The following is a 17,716-nucleotide window of genomic DNA, read 5'->3' on the forward strand; positions in this document are numbered from 1 at the left end:
AATGAGATGGTGTTCACTGCTGACCTGGAAGATGATTCACAACTAGAAGACAGAGACCTTAATTTGGAAGAGCTAGAGTATAAATTTGCAGCATTTAACCCAGTAGTAGACATGGATTCTCCGGTATTCAAGATTGGCATGAAATTTGCCAACATTGAATAGGCCAGGCAAGCAGTGAATGCATACAACATCAGGGAGAGGGTGAAGACAAGGAAGACAAAGAATGACAGGACCAGGCTGCATGCAAGGTGTGAGGAAGGTTGTCCATGGAAGGTAAAGATTGGTTTTGATTTGCAGAGATCAGGTGGATATGTGGTGACATCTGATGAAGGAGAGCACATATGTGAGAGAGTTTATGAAATGAGAACTCTTACAGCTAAATTCCTATACACAGTTCATTAATGAATTCAGAGACAGTCAAAAAATGGACCTGCAATCATTTGCAGCAAAAGTTCAGAGAAAATACAACATGTGCCCTGATAGGTGGAAGTTGGGGAGAGCAAGGAAAGTTGCACTGTTGGAAATCCATGGTAATGAAGAAGCACAATTTTCTCTACTAAGGGATTATGGTGAAGAGCTAAATAGGGCAAACCTTGGATCAACTTTCTTTCTGTCCACCAATTCTGTGAAAGAACCAGGGAGTGACATTGTGAAGGAACACTTGGCAACAATGTACTGGTCATATGATGCCTGCAAAAGAGGATTTCTCACTGGATGCAGGCCATTAATTTGTGTTGATGGATGTCATATTAAAACAAGATACACGGGAGTGTTGCTAACTGCTGTAGGCATAGACCCCAATGACTGCATATTTCCCATTGCCATGGGCATGGTGGAGGTGGAGTGCACAAGTTCTTGGGAGTGGTTCCTCAAAACACTCAGAGATGATCTCAAAATTACCAACACATCTCCTTAGACAATTATGAATGACAGACATAAGGGCCTGATAAATGCAGTGGAAAGGGTTTTCCCAAATGCAGAGCACATGTTTTGTGTTAGGCATTTGATTCAGAATTTCCAAAAAGCAGGCCATAGAGGAGAGACACTGAAGAATGACTTGTGGGCCATAGCAAGATCAAAAAATATTCCCAAATAGCAGAAAAACATGGACAAGATGAAGGTAGACAGTGAGCAAGCATATGAGTTGGTGGAAGAATTAGTACCAAACACATGGATCAAGGCATTCTTCTCTGATTTTTCCAAGTGTGACATGTTACTGAACAATCATTCAGATGTTTTAAACAGTTACATATTGGCAGCTAGGGAGAACCCAGTGCTATCAATGCTTGAGATGTTATTTTACAAGCAGATGCAAAAGAATTTTTCAAAACAAAGAGATGCTGCAAAATGGCATGGAAGGATTTGTCCCAAAATAAAGAAGAAACTAGACCAGCTAACTGAGTGGAGTATGAAATGCATTGTCCAAACAGGAGGAAATTACAAATTCTCTGTGCAATCACATGAGCTAGAGAGGTCTTACTGTGTTGAATTGAAGGGAAAAACATGTGACTGCAAGAGGTGGCAACTCACAGGCATACCATGCTACCATGCAATTGCTTGTTGCAGGATAGACAGGCTTAATCCAGAAAATCTAGTGCATTCTTGCTACACAGTTGATACATATAACAGAGCATATGGATTTAATTTGGCTCCACTAAGAGGCAGAATTTTCTGGGACAAAGTGGATGCAGCAGAAGTGCATCCACCTCTCTTCACAAAGGTAATGGGGAGGCCTAAGAAAAATAGAAGAAAAGCACCAGAAGAGAAAATGAAGAAGGGAGTGAAGGTGTTTACCAGGGCTGGAGTGCACATCCACTGCTCTACATGTGGTAAATCCATAGTTTAAAATAGCCGGCTATAGCCCGATATAGCCTTTCCCGCATGGTGCGGCTAACTGCATTAGCCCGCTAAAAGGTGTCAAAATCCTTAAATAGCCGGCTATAGCCGAGCTATAGCTGTTTTGGGAGGCCGTGGCTATATCCTGTAGCCGGCTATTTTAAACATAAATCTGGGCACAACAAAAAGGGTCACATTAAATTTGTGCAAAAGCATATGGCTCAACAGCTTGCTGGAATTGTTGAAGAAGATGAAGAATATGATATTCCTCACATAATGTTGGTAAGTAATTGGCACAAGACATTTTATTCCAGAAACTCACACACTGCATTGCTTGTCACTGAAACACATACACACACTACTGCATTGCTTGTCACTGAAACAAACACACATACTACTGCATTGCTTGTCACTGAAACACATAGTAGTGCATTGCTTGTCACTGAAACACACACTACTCCATTGATTGCCATTGAAACACACACTAATGGTTCTTTAATTTGTTCCTAATCCTAGCCACCCATCTCTTCTTTGCCATCTTCACCTTGCATAGCACAATGGATGTTGTCACTACCTTTTCTATTTGTGGAGGGACCAATGCATGCAGGTACTGTCCCTCAAGAGCCCTCTCCAACTGATCCAAGGGAGGGTACTCCCCTGAACAAAGCCTTTGATTCCTTGCCTCCCTAGGATGTAGCCCATCAACTCTTCTTGGCAGCTCGTCCATGGCTGGCATAGTAGGTTGACAAGCCCTTCTAATGTTTGGTGAAGCATTTGGAGCAGGAAATGCCATAAACATCCTTCTCACAACACATTCATCTAGCTGCTCCAAACCAGTAATAGCTTCTTGCTCCATGGATTCTCTATTTCTCTCCTCTGCCAGCTGCCTCTCCCTTGCACTTCTTCTATGATACACTAGAGGATGGGCACCAGGAGTTTCTTCTGACCTTGAACCAGTGGACCTGCGACTATACTCCATGCTGTGCCTGCTGAGGATATTGCAAGTACCTGTTATTTATATAGCACAAGATAGCTAGACAACAAATGAAAATCACAAGTTAACAGACAAACTTCACAAGTTACTAGATAGAGATAGTGGAATCAGAATCATTTCATTGTATATGCATTGTCACCCCATGTCACTCAGTCTCCAAAGAATAGTCATTCACTTGTTTGTCATGACATGCTTTATATGCTTTTTATGCAGAATCTATTCCCTCAAAATCCTGATCCAGCCTGGACCCAAGCCACAGACAAGATCATATGGTCTATATGATGGGACAAGAGGTAATTACATTACACTCCTTCTATTACTTCTATTAATTAATGCTACTATGATATATTTGACTAACTAAAATTAACTGTCCAGGAAGCAACTCATGTACCAATTGCTAGAGCACATGAACCACTGCCAGAAAGTGAGTTTGTTGTTAATGCCAGGAAAAGCATGCCATTACCAACAGGAAGGATGACTACTGCAACTACTAGAGGAAGAGGAAGAGCAACAACAAATTCACAGAGAGGAAGAGGAAGATGAAGGAACATGGCAACAGCAAGCACAGATGGAGATTCAGCAAGAGGAAGAGGAAGGGGAAGATCCAAGAGCTAGCAAAAAAGAAGTGGAGATGCCAGCACAAGTGGAACTGCAGATCAACCTCATGAAGCACCAGCTGGGAAAAAAGAACTGGAGATGATAGCACAAGTGGGATACAGGGTACAAAACTGGAGATGCTAGCACAAGCACAAGTTCATGATGATGCACCTGCAGGCACAGAGATGACAAATAGAGGGTACAGGGACAGACAGTTTCTACTACCTGATGTTTGGAGATGACAATGATTTCCCAGATTTAAATGGGGAATACATTTCAAAGATGAATGTACAAGAGATGCAACTAAGACAGAATTCGCCATCACTAGATGACATCTAGATGTGATTCATATTGTAATCATATGGTGTGTGATAATTCTTTGCTGAAAGCATCATTTTTTGTCCTTACTTACTTTAGATTGTGCTATCAATTAAACATGTTTACTGTGAAACTTATGTAATTTGGATTTATAGCCATTGTGCTATCAAGTACTGCCATGGAGGAATTGTGCTATCAAGTAAAGCTTAATATCATCTAATGTGATTCCAATTGTTGCCATTGTTTGCCACACATTTATTCTCACAGCACAATTTTTTATTTCACCAAAGACATGTACATTGATACAAAAATGGCTCACACAAAGCCCCTGATCAACAAAGCACAAACACGGTACAAGATCAAGCAACAAGCTACAACTATCAACATTATAAACTCTCTCCTATCTCTATTTCTAAGATCTTGCTGGTGTGCCTTCTGCATTTCTTTCTTCCTAGCTTTTCTTCTCTTTATCTCATCCATTTCATTAAGCTTTGCCACTAGCTATTTATTTTCTTCCTCAATGTCTTTGCTTCTAATCACACCATCAAATACGGCTTGATCCATTGTTTCCTACGAATTTGAAAAAAAAAATTGGTTCAAAATTGTGTACTCGTACATAATTTTGGTTCAAGAACAATTTAGGAACAGGGGATGCACAAAAGGGGAAACAGCCGAAGACGAGGAAGAAGTAACTACCTTAGTCGGCGTGGTAGCACCTCTCGTCGGCGTGGGGTAGTAGACGACCGACGTCTCCTTCCATTCCTCCTCTACCCATGTGCTTCCGCCACCGCCACCATTGAGCTGACGACCCACCGTCGATGCCATTCCAGGGGACCCCGAGCAGCTCTCCCGCAGGGCACCTCTTCCGCTCCTCTCTGCCGGGCACCTCCCCCGCTCCTCTCTCGCCGGTCACCTCCCCCGCTCCTCTCTCCCCGACGAGCTTCCCCACTCCTCTATCGCCGCCCACCGCAGATCAGCTCAGCTCTCTTGACTAGGGTTGGAGATTCGTGCAGCCAACGCGCGACCGAGGACACATGTCATGATCCAACGGGGACTTACAGACAGGATTGAAACAAAGAAAACGAAAAACGAAAAAGGCAGTGGATTATCAGCAAAAACAACAGAGGCCAGCGCGTCCAAACTGCCAGCGTGGATGACACTTGGCGGCTTCTGATTGGCGAGGACCAGCGATGAGCCCAACTTGCAAGTTGTTGGACTACTATTTCACGTTTTGCAAGTAATAGGACCAAAACTTCACATGATATACAAGTTCCTGCACCTTAGGTGTAATTAGCTCTATATATATACTCCCTCCGTTCTTTTTTAATTGACTCGAATTTAGTACAAGTTTGTACTAAATCCGAGTCAATTAAAAAGGAACGGAGGGAGTACATACCAGTCAGTCACGAGGAGGCAATGCAAGCGCCTGCAAGGCTGCTGCAATCTTTTTCCTTACAATCAGCAGTAGGAGTAATATACTCTTTGAAATCAACCTGAGTTAATTCCACCAGTAAGTGAAAAGGTCTTGTGTTGCTGGTAATGCAATCGAAAAGCAGAGCATCGATCTATCCGATAGCTGGATGAACAGTAGCCCATCCATGTCTGACAATTAAGTAGACGAGTGGCAATGTCCCCTTTTCTTTGGACACGGGCATTTCTTCTCACCCCAATGCCATCCTCCTCCTGCCTAGCTTCTCCTACCAATACTACTAGATATATACTAGTATATGCAGCTATAACGCCCTACACTACACATGAAGATTACTGCAGCTTTCGCCATGGAAAGAGGTTCATCTTTCGAAATTATAGAGAGCTCGAGCTCCGTGTAGCGGTACCCAGGGAAGCAAAAGAGGCGCTCGCTTCTCCGGCCGATGACGGACCACCTACCTCTTCATCATGATATGCTTCTTAATCATTGCTACTCCTATCTGATTCTCTTCTTAACAGAAAAGTTAGTGGTAATCTACCAGTGATGTTGACCGGACGCGCACGTCCAAACAGAAAAGCCTTCCATGCTTCCATTCCATCATCTTGGGGCGGGCATGTCTCCGCTAAGCAACGTTCCAGATGACGGATTAACAAATGGAACAACGAGTAGGGAAGAGCTTGGAGACAGGGCAAGAAAACAAGACCTGGGAGTTGTCCCCCTCCTGTTCCCCCTTCACTTCACGCTCCTCACCATACAATACAGGTAGCTCCTCTCCCTCACCCCAACTCGTGCTCTCCCCTCCCTCCATACAATACGGTTGGGTTGGCTGCTTCGCCATGACCATGGAGAGAGCTTGGGAGGGACGAGTGGACATGCCCAGCTCTGGTCTTTTCGCCATTCACGGCATGGTCGGCCAAGGGCTTCTGTTGACGGAGGCGATACCTCCGCCGCAGACTCCTACAGAGCCGATGGAGTACCTGTCCAGGTCATGGAGCGTGTCGGCCGAGGAGATATCCAAGGCCCTGCTGCTCAAAGGGGGCAACAAGAGGAGCTTCTTTGCCGCAGACCATCTTCTGCCGCAGACTACGGAGACCTCCCACGCGCTCATCGTCCCCGCTGCTTCCAGCCATCAGATTCAACAGCAGCATGTAAGCAATCAACGCCGTGTTTTGCTGCTTACGTTTCCTGCTTGCTCTCGAATATCTGCAACATACTTGTGTCGATCAAGTTGGTAACAAGATGCAAATGGACCATGCATTGTTATGAGCTTGCAGTGAACAGTCTTTACCTGGCTGGAAGGTATCCCGTCTTAATTACCACTTGTACTCACCCAACCATTTCCAATTCGCAGCTAGACGCAACAATGAACTCCATCAGCTTCCACCACCAGTCAAACTCAGTAAGCAGATGGTTCCAGCACAAGGAGACCACAGGACGGGCCAAACAAGGCCGAAAAGAGAAGGCGCGTGCCGACAGGGCCCAGGTGCACGCCATGGTGTCTGTGGCCCAAGTGTCCGCCGCGGTCGCTGCCGTTACTTCAGCCACCTGTTGTGACAGCCAGGACTCCAAGATAGCTGCAGCCATGGCGTCCGCCACCAAGCTACTGGCTTCACACTGTGCCGAGGCAGCGCAGCTTGCTGGGGCAGGTCACGAACAGGTGTCCTCTGCTGTCCGGTCCGCGGTCGGTGTCACGAGTCCGGGTGATCTCATGACCCTCACAGCGGCCGCAGCGACTGGTGAGAAATCAAGAACTCTATATGATGTTATCATTTGGTATATAATAGATGACTAAACTGTATGCCCTGTGATATGTGCAAAGCTTTGAGAGGAGCAGCAACGCTGAAGAAGAGGGTTCAGCGTGAGACGAGAAGCAATGCGAGTGTCCTTCCTTATGAGAAGGCCCCTTCCTGGAGTCCTGATATCTGGTGCAAGGAAGGGAAGCTGCTGAAGCGCACAAGAAAAGGTGAGAACCACTGAATTATCAGGAACGTTTAATTAAACTCTGATTCAATATAATCTGAAGCATGATAAAGAGACCTCAGATGCAAACTTTTGTTCCACGATCAGGTGATTTACACAAGAGAGGAGTGTCAATCTACATCAACAAGAGGTCACAGGTGGGGCCATTGTTCCAGAGCTTGATTTGTAATAGTGGGACAAAGATTTACAGTTATATAACTCTGGCTAATTCTAGTGAATAGTTGTACATTAGAACCATGCATTGACTAACATTAAGTCTGGATAATTACAGGTCATACTGAAGCTGAAGAGTAAACACATTGGAGGTGCACTATCGAAAAACAGTAAAAGTAGGTTCACAAAATTTGACAAATTAGCAGCTTTATATCTCAACAATTTACACATGACAACGCTTCCTGAATCTGAGTTCTGACCTGATGCTTGAAAATACTTACAGGTGTGGTTTATGGGGTATACAGTGAGCCCCCAGAGTGGACCGAACCAGGGAAAAGTTCACCAGAGACATGCTGCTTTGGCTTGAGCACGGCACAGGGCCTGGTTGAATTTAAGTGTGAGAGCAGCACCAGTAAACAGAGTTGGGTTCATGGCGTTCAAAATCTGCTCCATCAGGTTGATGTAGCGGATCAGGTAGGAAACCGGCTAGAAACACTGAAACTCAATTGGTGCAGTTAGTACATGAATGCAAATTTTGAGAGCAGAGACTGTATTAAGACATGTCCTTTGCACTGTCTGTGTAATCAATAACATCAGAAAATGTTCTTGGCAGGTACTTTTGTACTTGGAAAGATGGTGGGAGTGTGGGACAAATAGTATGCAGTATTTCTTGATTATTCTCATAGCTTATCAGACACCTAATTGCTAATGTGGATATATTAAAAAATGAATCATGTATTGCCACATCATAATACATACAAAAAAATCAAAATACAACAGTCTTCATCAGTTCATATGGTAGCACGCGGAGCTCGCAGTATGACTTGATAGCTTCTGCTAGGCACTGTTTCTCAAGGTTCTCGGACTTCACAACAAAGCTCTGCAATGTGTCTCTGTGAGAAACGCGTTCAACCTGCAACAGATGCGAAGTAGAAAATACTTAATTTCCAACTACCTAATGGAATCGGCGAGATAAAAAAAAGGCATTGGTTAAATACAGTACAAGAGCAAGTGCATCTTCATTAAGCAGAAAATTTTACAGCACAAATGACAGGTAAATAAATATGGCACTTAGGCTAACTATTATGCGAAAAATATTAATACCATTTGCTCAATGATTGGCCCAGCATCAAGTTCTGGAGTGACAAAATGGCTAGTTGCACCAATCAGCTTCACCCCAGCATTGAAGGCCTGAAACAAGTTGCAGAATTTCAAATTAAGAAAGAATATAAAAATAGGATTAGGTTCACAAGTTCGAAAATTCCAATACCTGCCTAGAAGGACTCCCTCCTTTGAAGGAAGGAAGAAGTCCATGGTGAATATTAATAATATCTTTACCATATGCCTTGATAAAGCTTTCAGACATTACCTACAACGAAAAATGATCTGTGTCACAGATATTAGTGTATCAGAAATGTCTACTACATGCTATGTTAGTAGCACATCATAAGAACGTGTGTGCGCCTAATTCCGACGAGCTATTCATATCCCCCCATAGAGATGACAAGAAGAAGGATTGTTTCCAACGTAATTATTTTTGGAAGAGAGAACACTTACCTGCATATATCTTGCGAGAACAGCAAAATCTGTACCCTCAATCAATTCTAATATCTCTTGCTCCCGTTTATTCCCAGAAGTTGTTGGTAAGTAGTGATAGGGAATTTCGTGTCTCTGAAGAAAACGCCTTACGTGGTTATCCGTAGGTCGATCGTGGTTGCTGTACCCCCCGAGAAAAAAGCGCAATCAGTTTGAGCAGTAACATACTATTATAATAAAGAAAAGAAGAAAGCTCAGAGAATAAGCCTTACCTTATGACGCAGTTAATGTCAACTGGGAGCCTGCCCTCTTGCCATCTATGCAGCAAGTCAAACAAACAATGATCCTAGAAGAGGAGGAGAAGATACTTTTCAGAATGGCAGTACAAATATGATGTGTATATGTGGGCATTGATTTCACATACGACGAGGAATGAAATCGGAAGACCTGCTTCGAAGCGAGGACCGCAATCTTGTATTTGGGGTCGATGTCAGGCACCCGCACAGTAGATCGCTGTGCATCGAAGCAGTTTGACAGGTGGAGGAAGTCGGCGTGAAGCGCGTCGCGCGGCCAGAGCCTTGGGTTGTAGGTGAACTCGCTGCAAACTGAGCCAGATGAGCTGAAGACAACGAACAAGATATTGCATTGCAAGGAAACTTTACAACCATAGTTGCACTTGCAAGGAAGGGGCAAATTTCTCAATAATAAACCGGCACGGGGCAGATTACTGAGACTCTGAGACTACTTTTGCTTAATAAGTGTATGGATGGAATGAGAAGACACGAGTGAGAATTCATTACCGTAGTAGTAATCTGTCGTGCCATTGAAAATAGATTGGCATTTAATCGAACAGGTGGTGGACTTAGAGAATGTTGCATATAAAAAAAAGGGGGGAGGCCGGAAATGGAGGGAACAGGCAGGGAGTGGGCTGGAAGGACCTGCGGGAGTAGAAGACGGGCTTGTCGTCGGGGACGAAGACATCGACGCTGTGTATGTTGCCGCCGCGGGAGGCGATGCAGTCGGACAGCTTCGCCACGATGCCTACCGCGTCCTGGCCACGCGCCGGACGGAGAGGAGGGTGAAATTTCACATCGGGAAAGAAAAGTGAAAAAGGAAAATGAGGTGACCTACGGGGCACTGGAAGAGGTGGATGCCGAGGAGGTTCCCGGCGGGGACGGCGGCGGAGAGCGGGCGGCGGGCGAGGGAGAGCATGGCGTGGCGCGTTGCGCGCGCGGGTGGGCGGGGGCGGTTGGTGGTGGCGCCGATGGCGGATGGCGGCAATTCCAGCCCATCGGCGCCGATATTCTAATCCTGGTTCACTTAGTTGGTTGGTGGAGTCGAGTCGTGTGTGTGTCCGTGGGTTGGCGTCACTCTCATTTGCATGCTAGTTGACTTGCACTCGCATTTTTGTTGTGACGACTTCAAGTTTCCAAAAATGCAAACTAAAATTCTAGACATACATTGTATTGTGTCTTGTGCATCTGTGAAGTTTCATCCAAAAATATGTCAAAATGTGGCCTGTGTAAAAAAGAGAAGACGTACGTAAATAGTGTCATGTACTATTTACAGATCATTTGTTCTTTTTGTGTAGGCCACATTTTGACATATTTTTGGATGAAACTTCACAGATGCACAAGACACAACACAATGTATGTCTAGAATTTTAGTTTGCATTTTTTGGAAACTTGGAAGTGTCACAACAAAAATGGGGTGCGGGCGCAACTAGTTGCGGAATATCCCCTCTCGGTTGGTTGGCGTCGGATCGCACTTGGTGGCCATTACTGTACGATTTCTGTCCGACGTTGAATTCAAACAGTTTGCACTCCGATTTCTATTCGGAAGACTTTGTGTATTGATGTTATTTAATCAATAAAGTGCCGCGTTCTGTCAAAAAAAGAAAAAAAAACAGTTTGCACTCGCCATCTCAGTGATCTCATGGTCTGGACAACTTTCTAGAGTCTAAAACACGATTTGTTTGGAGGAAGCGGCCTCAAAACATCTCACCGCATCTTCGCCTAGCGCCCTTAAAAATTGTATGTACTAGGGTGGAGGCTTCTTGAAGCCGAGGACTGTCGACTTCCCGTCCGCAGAGGGACTCCTCCTGATCCAAGGCCTGTGTGGTGGAGCAGTCTGCTCTTCGTCTTCTTTATCGGGGTTCAGCTGGACCTGTTTGTAATTTTTCTTTCGTTCTGGACCATGTTTCAGTAATATCAGTCCTTGTTCGCAAAAAAAAACAATGGATGCTTTCCGAACCGATTGGGAGTCCACAATGTGAAGCTCTCTTTGCCGTCATTCCAGAGAAGGTTTCTATAGCGGGGCGACCTATACGAGCCGACGATTCGGTTACATGAGGCGTTGCTCTCGGAAAACAGCATCTCACCAGTAGCTCCTCCTCCAAAGAGTGGCCTATCACCCCGCCCAATCTCAGGCACAAGGATGTCAAACTCGGTTGACTCCGTCAACAGTGCTATTATTATTACTCTGCCTAACTTGATGCTCCAAATGAAACATCCGGCAGCTGGTCTGTTTTATGCAAAATTAGAAGAAACTAAGGAAATCATCAAGCTGCATGCAAAATTAATTAAGACTACAACCTACTGTGCCTAGAGCCTCATTTGAGTGTATGAAGCAGAATTGCTAGGATGGGAGAGAACAATGAATGGTGGTACTAGTCTTTCTACCAACTGTGAAACATAAATAGCTGAGATCGAGCCAGGTTAAAAAGATCAAAGAAATTAAGGAAATAGTCAAGCTGCTGCTACCGACATTTGCATCCGTGCATACTGCATCAATTCATAATGCAGGAGCAACAAACAGCAGCAACATCATTCATCAAATAACATCATGTTGAAACAGGAACAGACAGGCCAGGCACACATGTCTGCCATTCAACTACTTCATCATTCGATAAACTAAAACCAGTCTAGAGATATCACAGGTAAACAAGAACACAACTCAAAATCTCTCCAGCCAACACAAGCCAACCCTCAGATGCACATCCATCTTAACGGTTCGCCTTGGCAACACGCTCAATCTCATCCTTCTTCTTGATGGCATAGCTGCAACAACGATGACCAAGGTATTACCAACCATCCATCAGTATATATAAATGTTATTCGTTCAGCTATGCCGAGCAAAAGGGTTTTATGTTACCTGTTGGATGAGCCCTTGGCGGCATTGATCAACTCATCGGCGAGGCACTCGGCGATGGTCTTGATGTTCCTGAAGGCGCTCTCCCTGGCACCAGTGGTGAGCAGGTAGATGGCCTGGTTCACCCTCCTCAGGGGGGAGATATCCACGGCCTGCCTCCTCACAACACCGGCAGAACCGATACGGGTGGCATCCTCACGTGGCCCACTGCACCATCGGGATAATAAGAGCATGTCATTCACAGTTGAAAACAGAACACATGCATTCGCTGATCAGGGTAATAAGAGAACTCTTCAGGCACTACAGCACCCAAAGTTCAGGCACTACTTCAACCATTGAACTAAAAGATTCAAATAAAAACAAAGCATGTTTCGAGTGCAGTAGAAAATAAGTGAAGGAGAATATTCAAATTTCATATAATTCAACTATCAGTGCTCTAAGCAAACTACAGTTCAACAGATCATACTTCTTGATACAAAATAAAGGATTGAAACCTGGGGAATAGCTAAAACCAACAGACCATGCACGCTAATCACAAACAGACCTAGTAAAATTGCTTAACCCTAGCACAGTTCATCACTACAACAATCCATCACTAACACACCTACGGTAGCCTCTAATACAGATCATAAATTGGCCGAAAGATACAGTATATTCCTACAAGTTTGAGAAATTATTTCATTTCAGTAATAATAATAGAAATAATCTCAGTAGTGGCTAGCATCCCAATAGAAATAATAGTTTCAGTAACATGGTACAGCTACATGAACCCGAGCGCGGGAGTAGCCTAGTGTAGCAGCATGATACCTGTTGATGATTGCGTCTACGATGACCTGGATGGGGTTCAAGTCGGTGAGGAGGTGGATGATCTCCATGGTGTGCTTGATGATGCGCACTGCCATGATCTTCTTGCCGTTGTTGCGTCCGTGCATCATGAGCGAGTTGGTGAGGCGCTCGATGATGGGGCACTGCGCCTTGCGGAAGCGCTTGGCCGAGTAGCGCCCCGCCGAGTGCGGCAGGAAGGTGTAGTGCTTCGTCGCCGTCACCGCCAGGTAGTCGTTGAGCGAGATGTCGTTGACCTGCGAGCACAAACCCCATACAGATCAGCGACATGGCCTGCGCAACGTCGAGGACGCGCCGCAAGACGAGGAGGCTGGAAGGGGAGGAGCGGTTGGTACCTGGACATCCTCGAAGGTCCAGCGGTTGAAGAGCTTGACGTCGCCTCCGGGGGCTGGCTCCACGGCCGCCATCGTCGCAGACCAAGGGCTTGGGGGAGTGGTGGCGGCGGCGGCGTGGGCAGGAGTGTGGAAACCCTAGTCGTTGGGGGTGGACGGCGAGGGAGGTGGATTTTTATACTGCTGGTGGGTTTTGCATCTGACGGTCAGGGTCGCGATATCGTTTGCCTGACGGACGGTGGGATGGGATTCATTCCCTTGGGAGACTTAGGGAGGGATTAATAATAAATTTCCGTATTGCCCCATAGTAGTGCCAAGAAAGAACCGTCTCCCACCTCAGGTCCTCAGCTGCCCTCAACCGGCACCCACCATTCCCCAAGCAATACCCCCGAGAGGAAGCGACGCCACATCGTCCCAATCCAGAGAGTTGTAGATTTTCATCCGCCAACTTGGTCGAGGTGGGGAAAAACGGGACATCAACAACGCCTCAAGAGGAAGCACATCACCCTAGGGCTTCGCCACTGTCGTGTAAGGTCCAGCAAAATCCGGTCCCGATCTCACACCACCACCCCCAAAACCTCCCCCAGCTCCAACGAGGGAGGCGACGAGCAGCACTAGAGGGGAAGAGAACCAGCAAGAGGGGAAAGCAGACCTTCATATATGGCTGGTGGGCACCGAAGGATCCACCACCGCCGGCATCGCCCGCCTGTCGCATGCGGGGGAGCGATAGGACGAGCCGAAACGTTTATTTGCGGCTAAATCACGCGCCCATGGTTGTCATATTCGAATGCGCAACTGATCATTATCTGGTCCGCCCTGAATCTATGCACACGTTGATCTATGGGCTTTATATGTGTACTGTCAGTACTAGATGTAACTTTTGTCTAAAACAACAGTGTAATTTCCAAAAAGAAAATTAACGGGCACATGAAACACATGCCAAACAATAATACGTCAACGAAGAGACCTGAAGTTATCAATGATTTCACCAACGGTACATATCAACAACAATGTGGATACTACGCACCAAAAGTATTGAGTACATACGAACAACATGCATGTTAATAATGCAAATACATCAGTACTGACACTGTGCGTATGCACGCCTCTTCGTTGCAGCAAATACGGCCCGGAATCAAGTGCATTCTAGTTTACAAATTAGGAGCTAGGTAGCCACGCCTCTTGTAACTAACCATCACTTTCCCTTTAGGCTCCACTGAAAGCTTGCTCCAGTCAGTCTTGGGGAAAGGAGATATAAGTTTGAGCTCAAAGTTCCTTAGCAAATGACTCCAAATGACTTTCATTTGCAGGTAGGCAAAAGACTCACCAATACAAGCGAACCTTCCACATCCAAACGAAGTGTAAGAGAACTTGCCACAAACCTTATCCTCCTGTCTGTTAGGACCAAACCTATCTGGATCATAGACATGAGGGTCCTTGAAGATGCTAGGAATGTTGCTGTTAATCATTATGGGACTTAAAATTGTACGCCGGGCTGGAATTTCATACTCTTTTCCTTCTTTCGTATGCACGCTGAATTGCTTGTGTGCCTTCCTCATTAACACTTGTGCTGCAGAGTGCATCCGTAAGGTCTCCTTGATACAGTTATGTAGGGTATCCATCTCTAGCAAGACACTGTAGTCTATTCGGCCCTTGTATTTCCTAATGATATGCCTTTGCTCCTCGGTGGCAGCAGTCAACCACTTCACATTGCTTAGAAGGCAAGCTCCAATCCATGTGCTAGTTCCAGAACTGGTGCTTTCTCCAGCAAAAAGCAAGGCAATGATCAAGCCAGTAACCTCTTCTTCTGAGGTGGGGCGACCATCCTTGTACGTGGAATCAACCAATTTTTGCAGAGTATCCTCCTCGACTTGGTTGGAGCTCTTACGTGACCTAGCAGTTGCGGACAATATTTTAGTGAGCTCCACACGTGCCCTGTCACGTCGCTTGTTTACTGGAACTGGGACATATGGGAACAAGGCACTGAACAAGTTCACGGCATTCTTAATATCTTTCCACAATGCATAGACCTCATCAAACATCTTCTCTCGAACCTCTTTCCCTAGTAGGCATCGACTGGCGATAAACATTAGAATCTTCTGAAATTCTTGTTTAAGATCAACTATGCCCTCGTCTCCCCATTTTGAAAAGTAATCCTGTGCATGGTAAAAACATAAGTTAGTTTATGTTACAAAGAGAACATTCGTTTTTTTTACTTCACGTGAGAATCCCATTCATTTTTTTTACTTATCGAGCAACTAATTGAACTAGTAAAGAACTTCCTAAAAATTCACATGACAAGAGCAAGATAAAAATTAAGACACCAATCTGATGCCCCAAGTTATAAATGCATGCATTATCTTGCTAACAACACGATTCCTTTCCTTTTGCGATGAAAACAATTTTTTGAAAGTATATGTCGGATGCAGGTTGATGTCAAACATATTGGTCTAAATCATAAATTTAATTTGCACTATTTTAGAGGCTGATTCAGCTTAACACTATTGACTCGAAGCAAGCGTTAATCATTCTCGACTAAGATGAGATGGATTCCCATGTACTGTAATCGTTCAGAATAAATTATTCATCATATACACTTGCCCGAAAGTAACTTTTCAGAATATTACACTTTCAACACTAAACTTCTAAATGAAGAACAAAATTAAATTTATTATTAGTTGAAGTAAAGTGTGAATAGGCGCTAAAAGTGAAATATGTACTCAAGAGACATGCAAGAACCTTGACACAACAAATGCTAATCCACTTTCTGGCCAAACATTTACCACAAGATTATTCAAAAAGAGTATACTATTATCTACTACTAAATTTAGTCCATATGTTACTACATACATTAAATGAGATATATACATAAAAACCAATCAATAAAAACTTATTCAGCCGATTTTTCTTATAATGAAACACATCTGATTAATGTAAATTTTTTCATAGATGTTTAAACTAAATCTATACTTCTTATAAAACAAAACCCCACTAAGAGCAATTAATATTTGGCTATCGCAACATGCAAGCTATCCACATCACCTACTTCCTTAGCCAATCATTTGTCCACCTCATCCCACTAAGAGTAGTCCTTATTTACTATCTATCTCTACATGCAAGATATTTAGATTATCTATTTTTAATCATTAAACTAGCAATGTCACCTTATCTAAATCAATCACGCACACCTCTGAAATATAAAAATCTAGAAATTTTCAAATACTTATCCGTTTCATGGCTATTAAATTTAGTGTCTCAGTTACTATGACCAACTAAATATTGCATATTCTATAAACCAAGTTTTATGTGTTTTATTATATTTCTTAAAGAGATACCCGCTGCAACGCGCGAGGTATCGTTCTAGTTAGATATATATATATATATACACACATTAATTCCTAAATGCCAACAATATATGTGACATCAATAGTCTTAAGATGATTCTACAACAACAACAATATACCTTTAGTACAAAGAATGTTGTGAGATCTATTAACAGAAATCGAATAAAGTAAGTAATATGTGGACCCAGAATTGTTTTTTAAAGCAATGTAGTACGGGTAACAATATTTTAATTATGTGTCATAGTTATGGCATTTGAGTCTATGTCCCTATTGTTCACACGATCGCATATAGAATTGAAAGAAAAAGAATTATACCCACTCCCTATGTTCCATATTAGTTCTCGCTGATTTTAGTATGAAGCATGATATGAATAAATTATTCATTTCAGCTGGCAATGAGAAAATACAGAACTTGATAATACGAAATATACCAAGTTGCAAGTTCAACATGGGATGTACCTCCACTTCTTGGAGCATGGGATCAACATGGCTCCTCAATTTGGATGGCTTTAATGCTTCTATAAAGAAACGGATCTGCTCATTTCTAGTGGCAGCATCTGTGCCATAGAGAACACCTTGGCCAAACATAGGTACAGTAAAATCAAATGTATTTCCACGGCTAATCTCCAACTCCGGCCCTTGAAAAAAATGTGTTAAGACCTCTGGTCCAATCAGGACAGTTACCTTTGGTCCAAACAAACTTATTGTGAAAACACTACCATACTTTTCATGTAGATCACACATTATAGCTGGTAGATCTTTTGTGAAAAGCTTAGGCAGAAGTTTCAGGATTGCAATGCCATTGACGACCGGTGGAGGTCTTCTAGTGTACATAGGTCTAGTTCTTGCAAATTTGGTGACCACTGCCATGATGGCAATAATAGCTATGGCACAGCACACTGCACCTCTTGCCATGTCCATGTTGTTGTTCGTAATCAGTTAGCCGAGCAGCCTTACGATATGACTAGTGCTGCAGGAAAACGAAGATGGCAAAGAGTTACAACTATTGCTAAATTGTAGCACGGGGCATGCCGCATGCATGCCATGCAATGTACAGGAGTTTGCGAAATAAAAATGGTTTTGTCAATTTGAATTTTGGGATGTACAGAAATGACGAAGCGATCCAGATGTGGGTGCATTAAAGATCATCATTCATATAAGATGTTATTCAAATTTGTTGGTTTAAGCCAGAATCTAGCAAAAT

At 43.9% G+C, this 17,716-nt stretch overlaps 4 protein-coding genes across 4 annotated transcripts; 1 reads left to right on the plus strand and 3 right to left on the minus strand.

Moving 5' to 3' along the window:
• Positions 1–5,822: 5,822 nt before the first annotated feature.
• Positions 5,823–7,987, plus strand: LOC124701152 (VAN3-binding protein). Its single transcript, XM_047233201.1, has 6 exons — positions 5,823–6,322; positions 6,526–6,910; positions 6,994–7,137; positions 7,242–7,291; positions 7,426–7,483; positions 7,591–7,987. Exons 1-6 carry the CDS (start codon positions 5,828–5,830, stop codon positions 7,824–7,826), a joined length of 1,368 nt encoding a protein of 455 aa, XP_047089157.1. The 5' UTR covers positions 5,823–5,827; the 3' UTR covers positions 7,827–7,987.
• On the minus strand, positions 7,857–10,058 carry LOC124701151 (formyltetrahydrofolate deformylase 2, mitochondrial-like). The gene is made up of 8 exons (XM_047233200.1): positions 9,975–10,058; positions 9,782–9,894; positions 9,291–9,441; positions 9,116–9,189; positions 8,865–9,024; positions 8,578–8,676; positions 8,412–8,498; positions 7,857–8,220 (listed from the first exon to the last, which is right to left on the minus strand). The coding sequence occupies exons 1-8, from the start codon at positions 10,053–10,055 to the stop codon at positions 8,074–8,076; spliced, it is 912 nt and encodes a 303-aa protein (XP_047089156.1). The 5' UTR covers positions 10,056–10,058; the 3' UTR covers positions 7,857–8,073.
• A 1,502-nt stretch (positions 10,059–11,560) lies between these two features.
• LOC124694396 (40S ribosomal protein S5-like) lies at positions 11,561–13,295 on the minus strand. Its single transcript, XM_047227385.1, has 4 exons — positions 13,172–13,295; positions 12,801–13,072; positions 11,997–12,200; positions 11,561–11,902 (listed from the first exon to the last, which is right to left on the minus strand). The coding sequence occupies exons 1-4, from the start codon at positions 13,241–13,243 to the stop codon at positions 11,848–11,850; spliced, it is 603 nt and encodes a 200-aa protein (XP_047083341.1). The 5' UTR covers positions 13,244–13,295; the 3' UTR covers positions 11,561–11,847.
• Positions 13,296–14,319: 1,024 nt separating this feature from the next.
• Positions 14,320–17,433, minus strand: LOC124694294 (obtusifoliol 14-alpha demethylase-like). The gene is made up of 2 exons (XM_047227294.1): positions 16,972–17,433; positions 14,320–15,324 (listed from the first exon to the last, which is right to left on the minus strand). The coding sequence occupies exons 1-2, from the start codon at positions 17,431–17,433 to the stop codon at positions 14,320–14,322; spliced, it is 1,467 nt and encodes a 488-aa protein (XP_047083250.1).
• Positions 17,434–17,716: the final 283 nt, after the last annotated feature.

The sequence above is a fragment of the Lolium rigidum genome, chromosome 3, assembly GCF_022539505.1.
Source record: "Lolium rigidum isolate FL_2022 chromosome 3, APGP_CSIRO_Lrig_0.1, whole genome shotgun sequence".
Classification (NCBI taxonomy): domain Eukaryota; kingdom Viridiplantae; phylum Streptophyta; class Magnoliopsida; order Poales; family Poaceae; genus Lolium; species Lolium rigidum.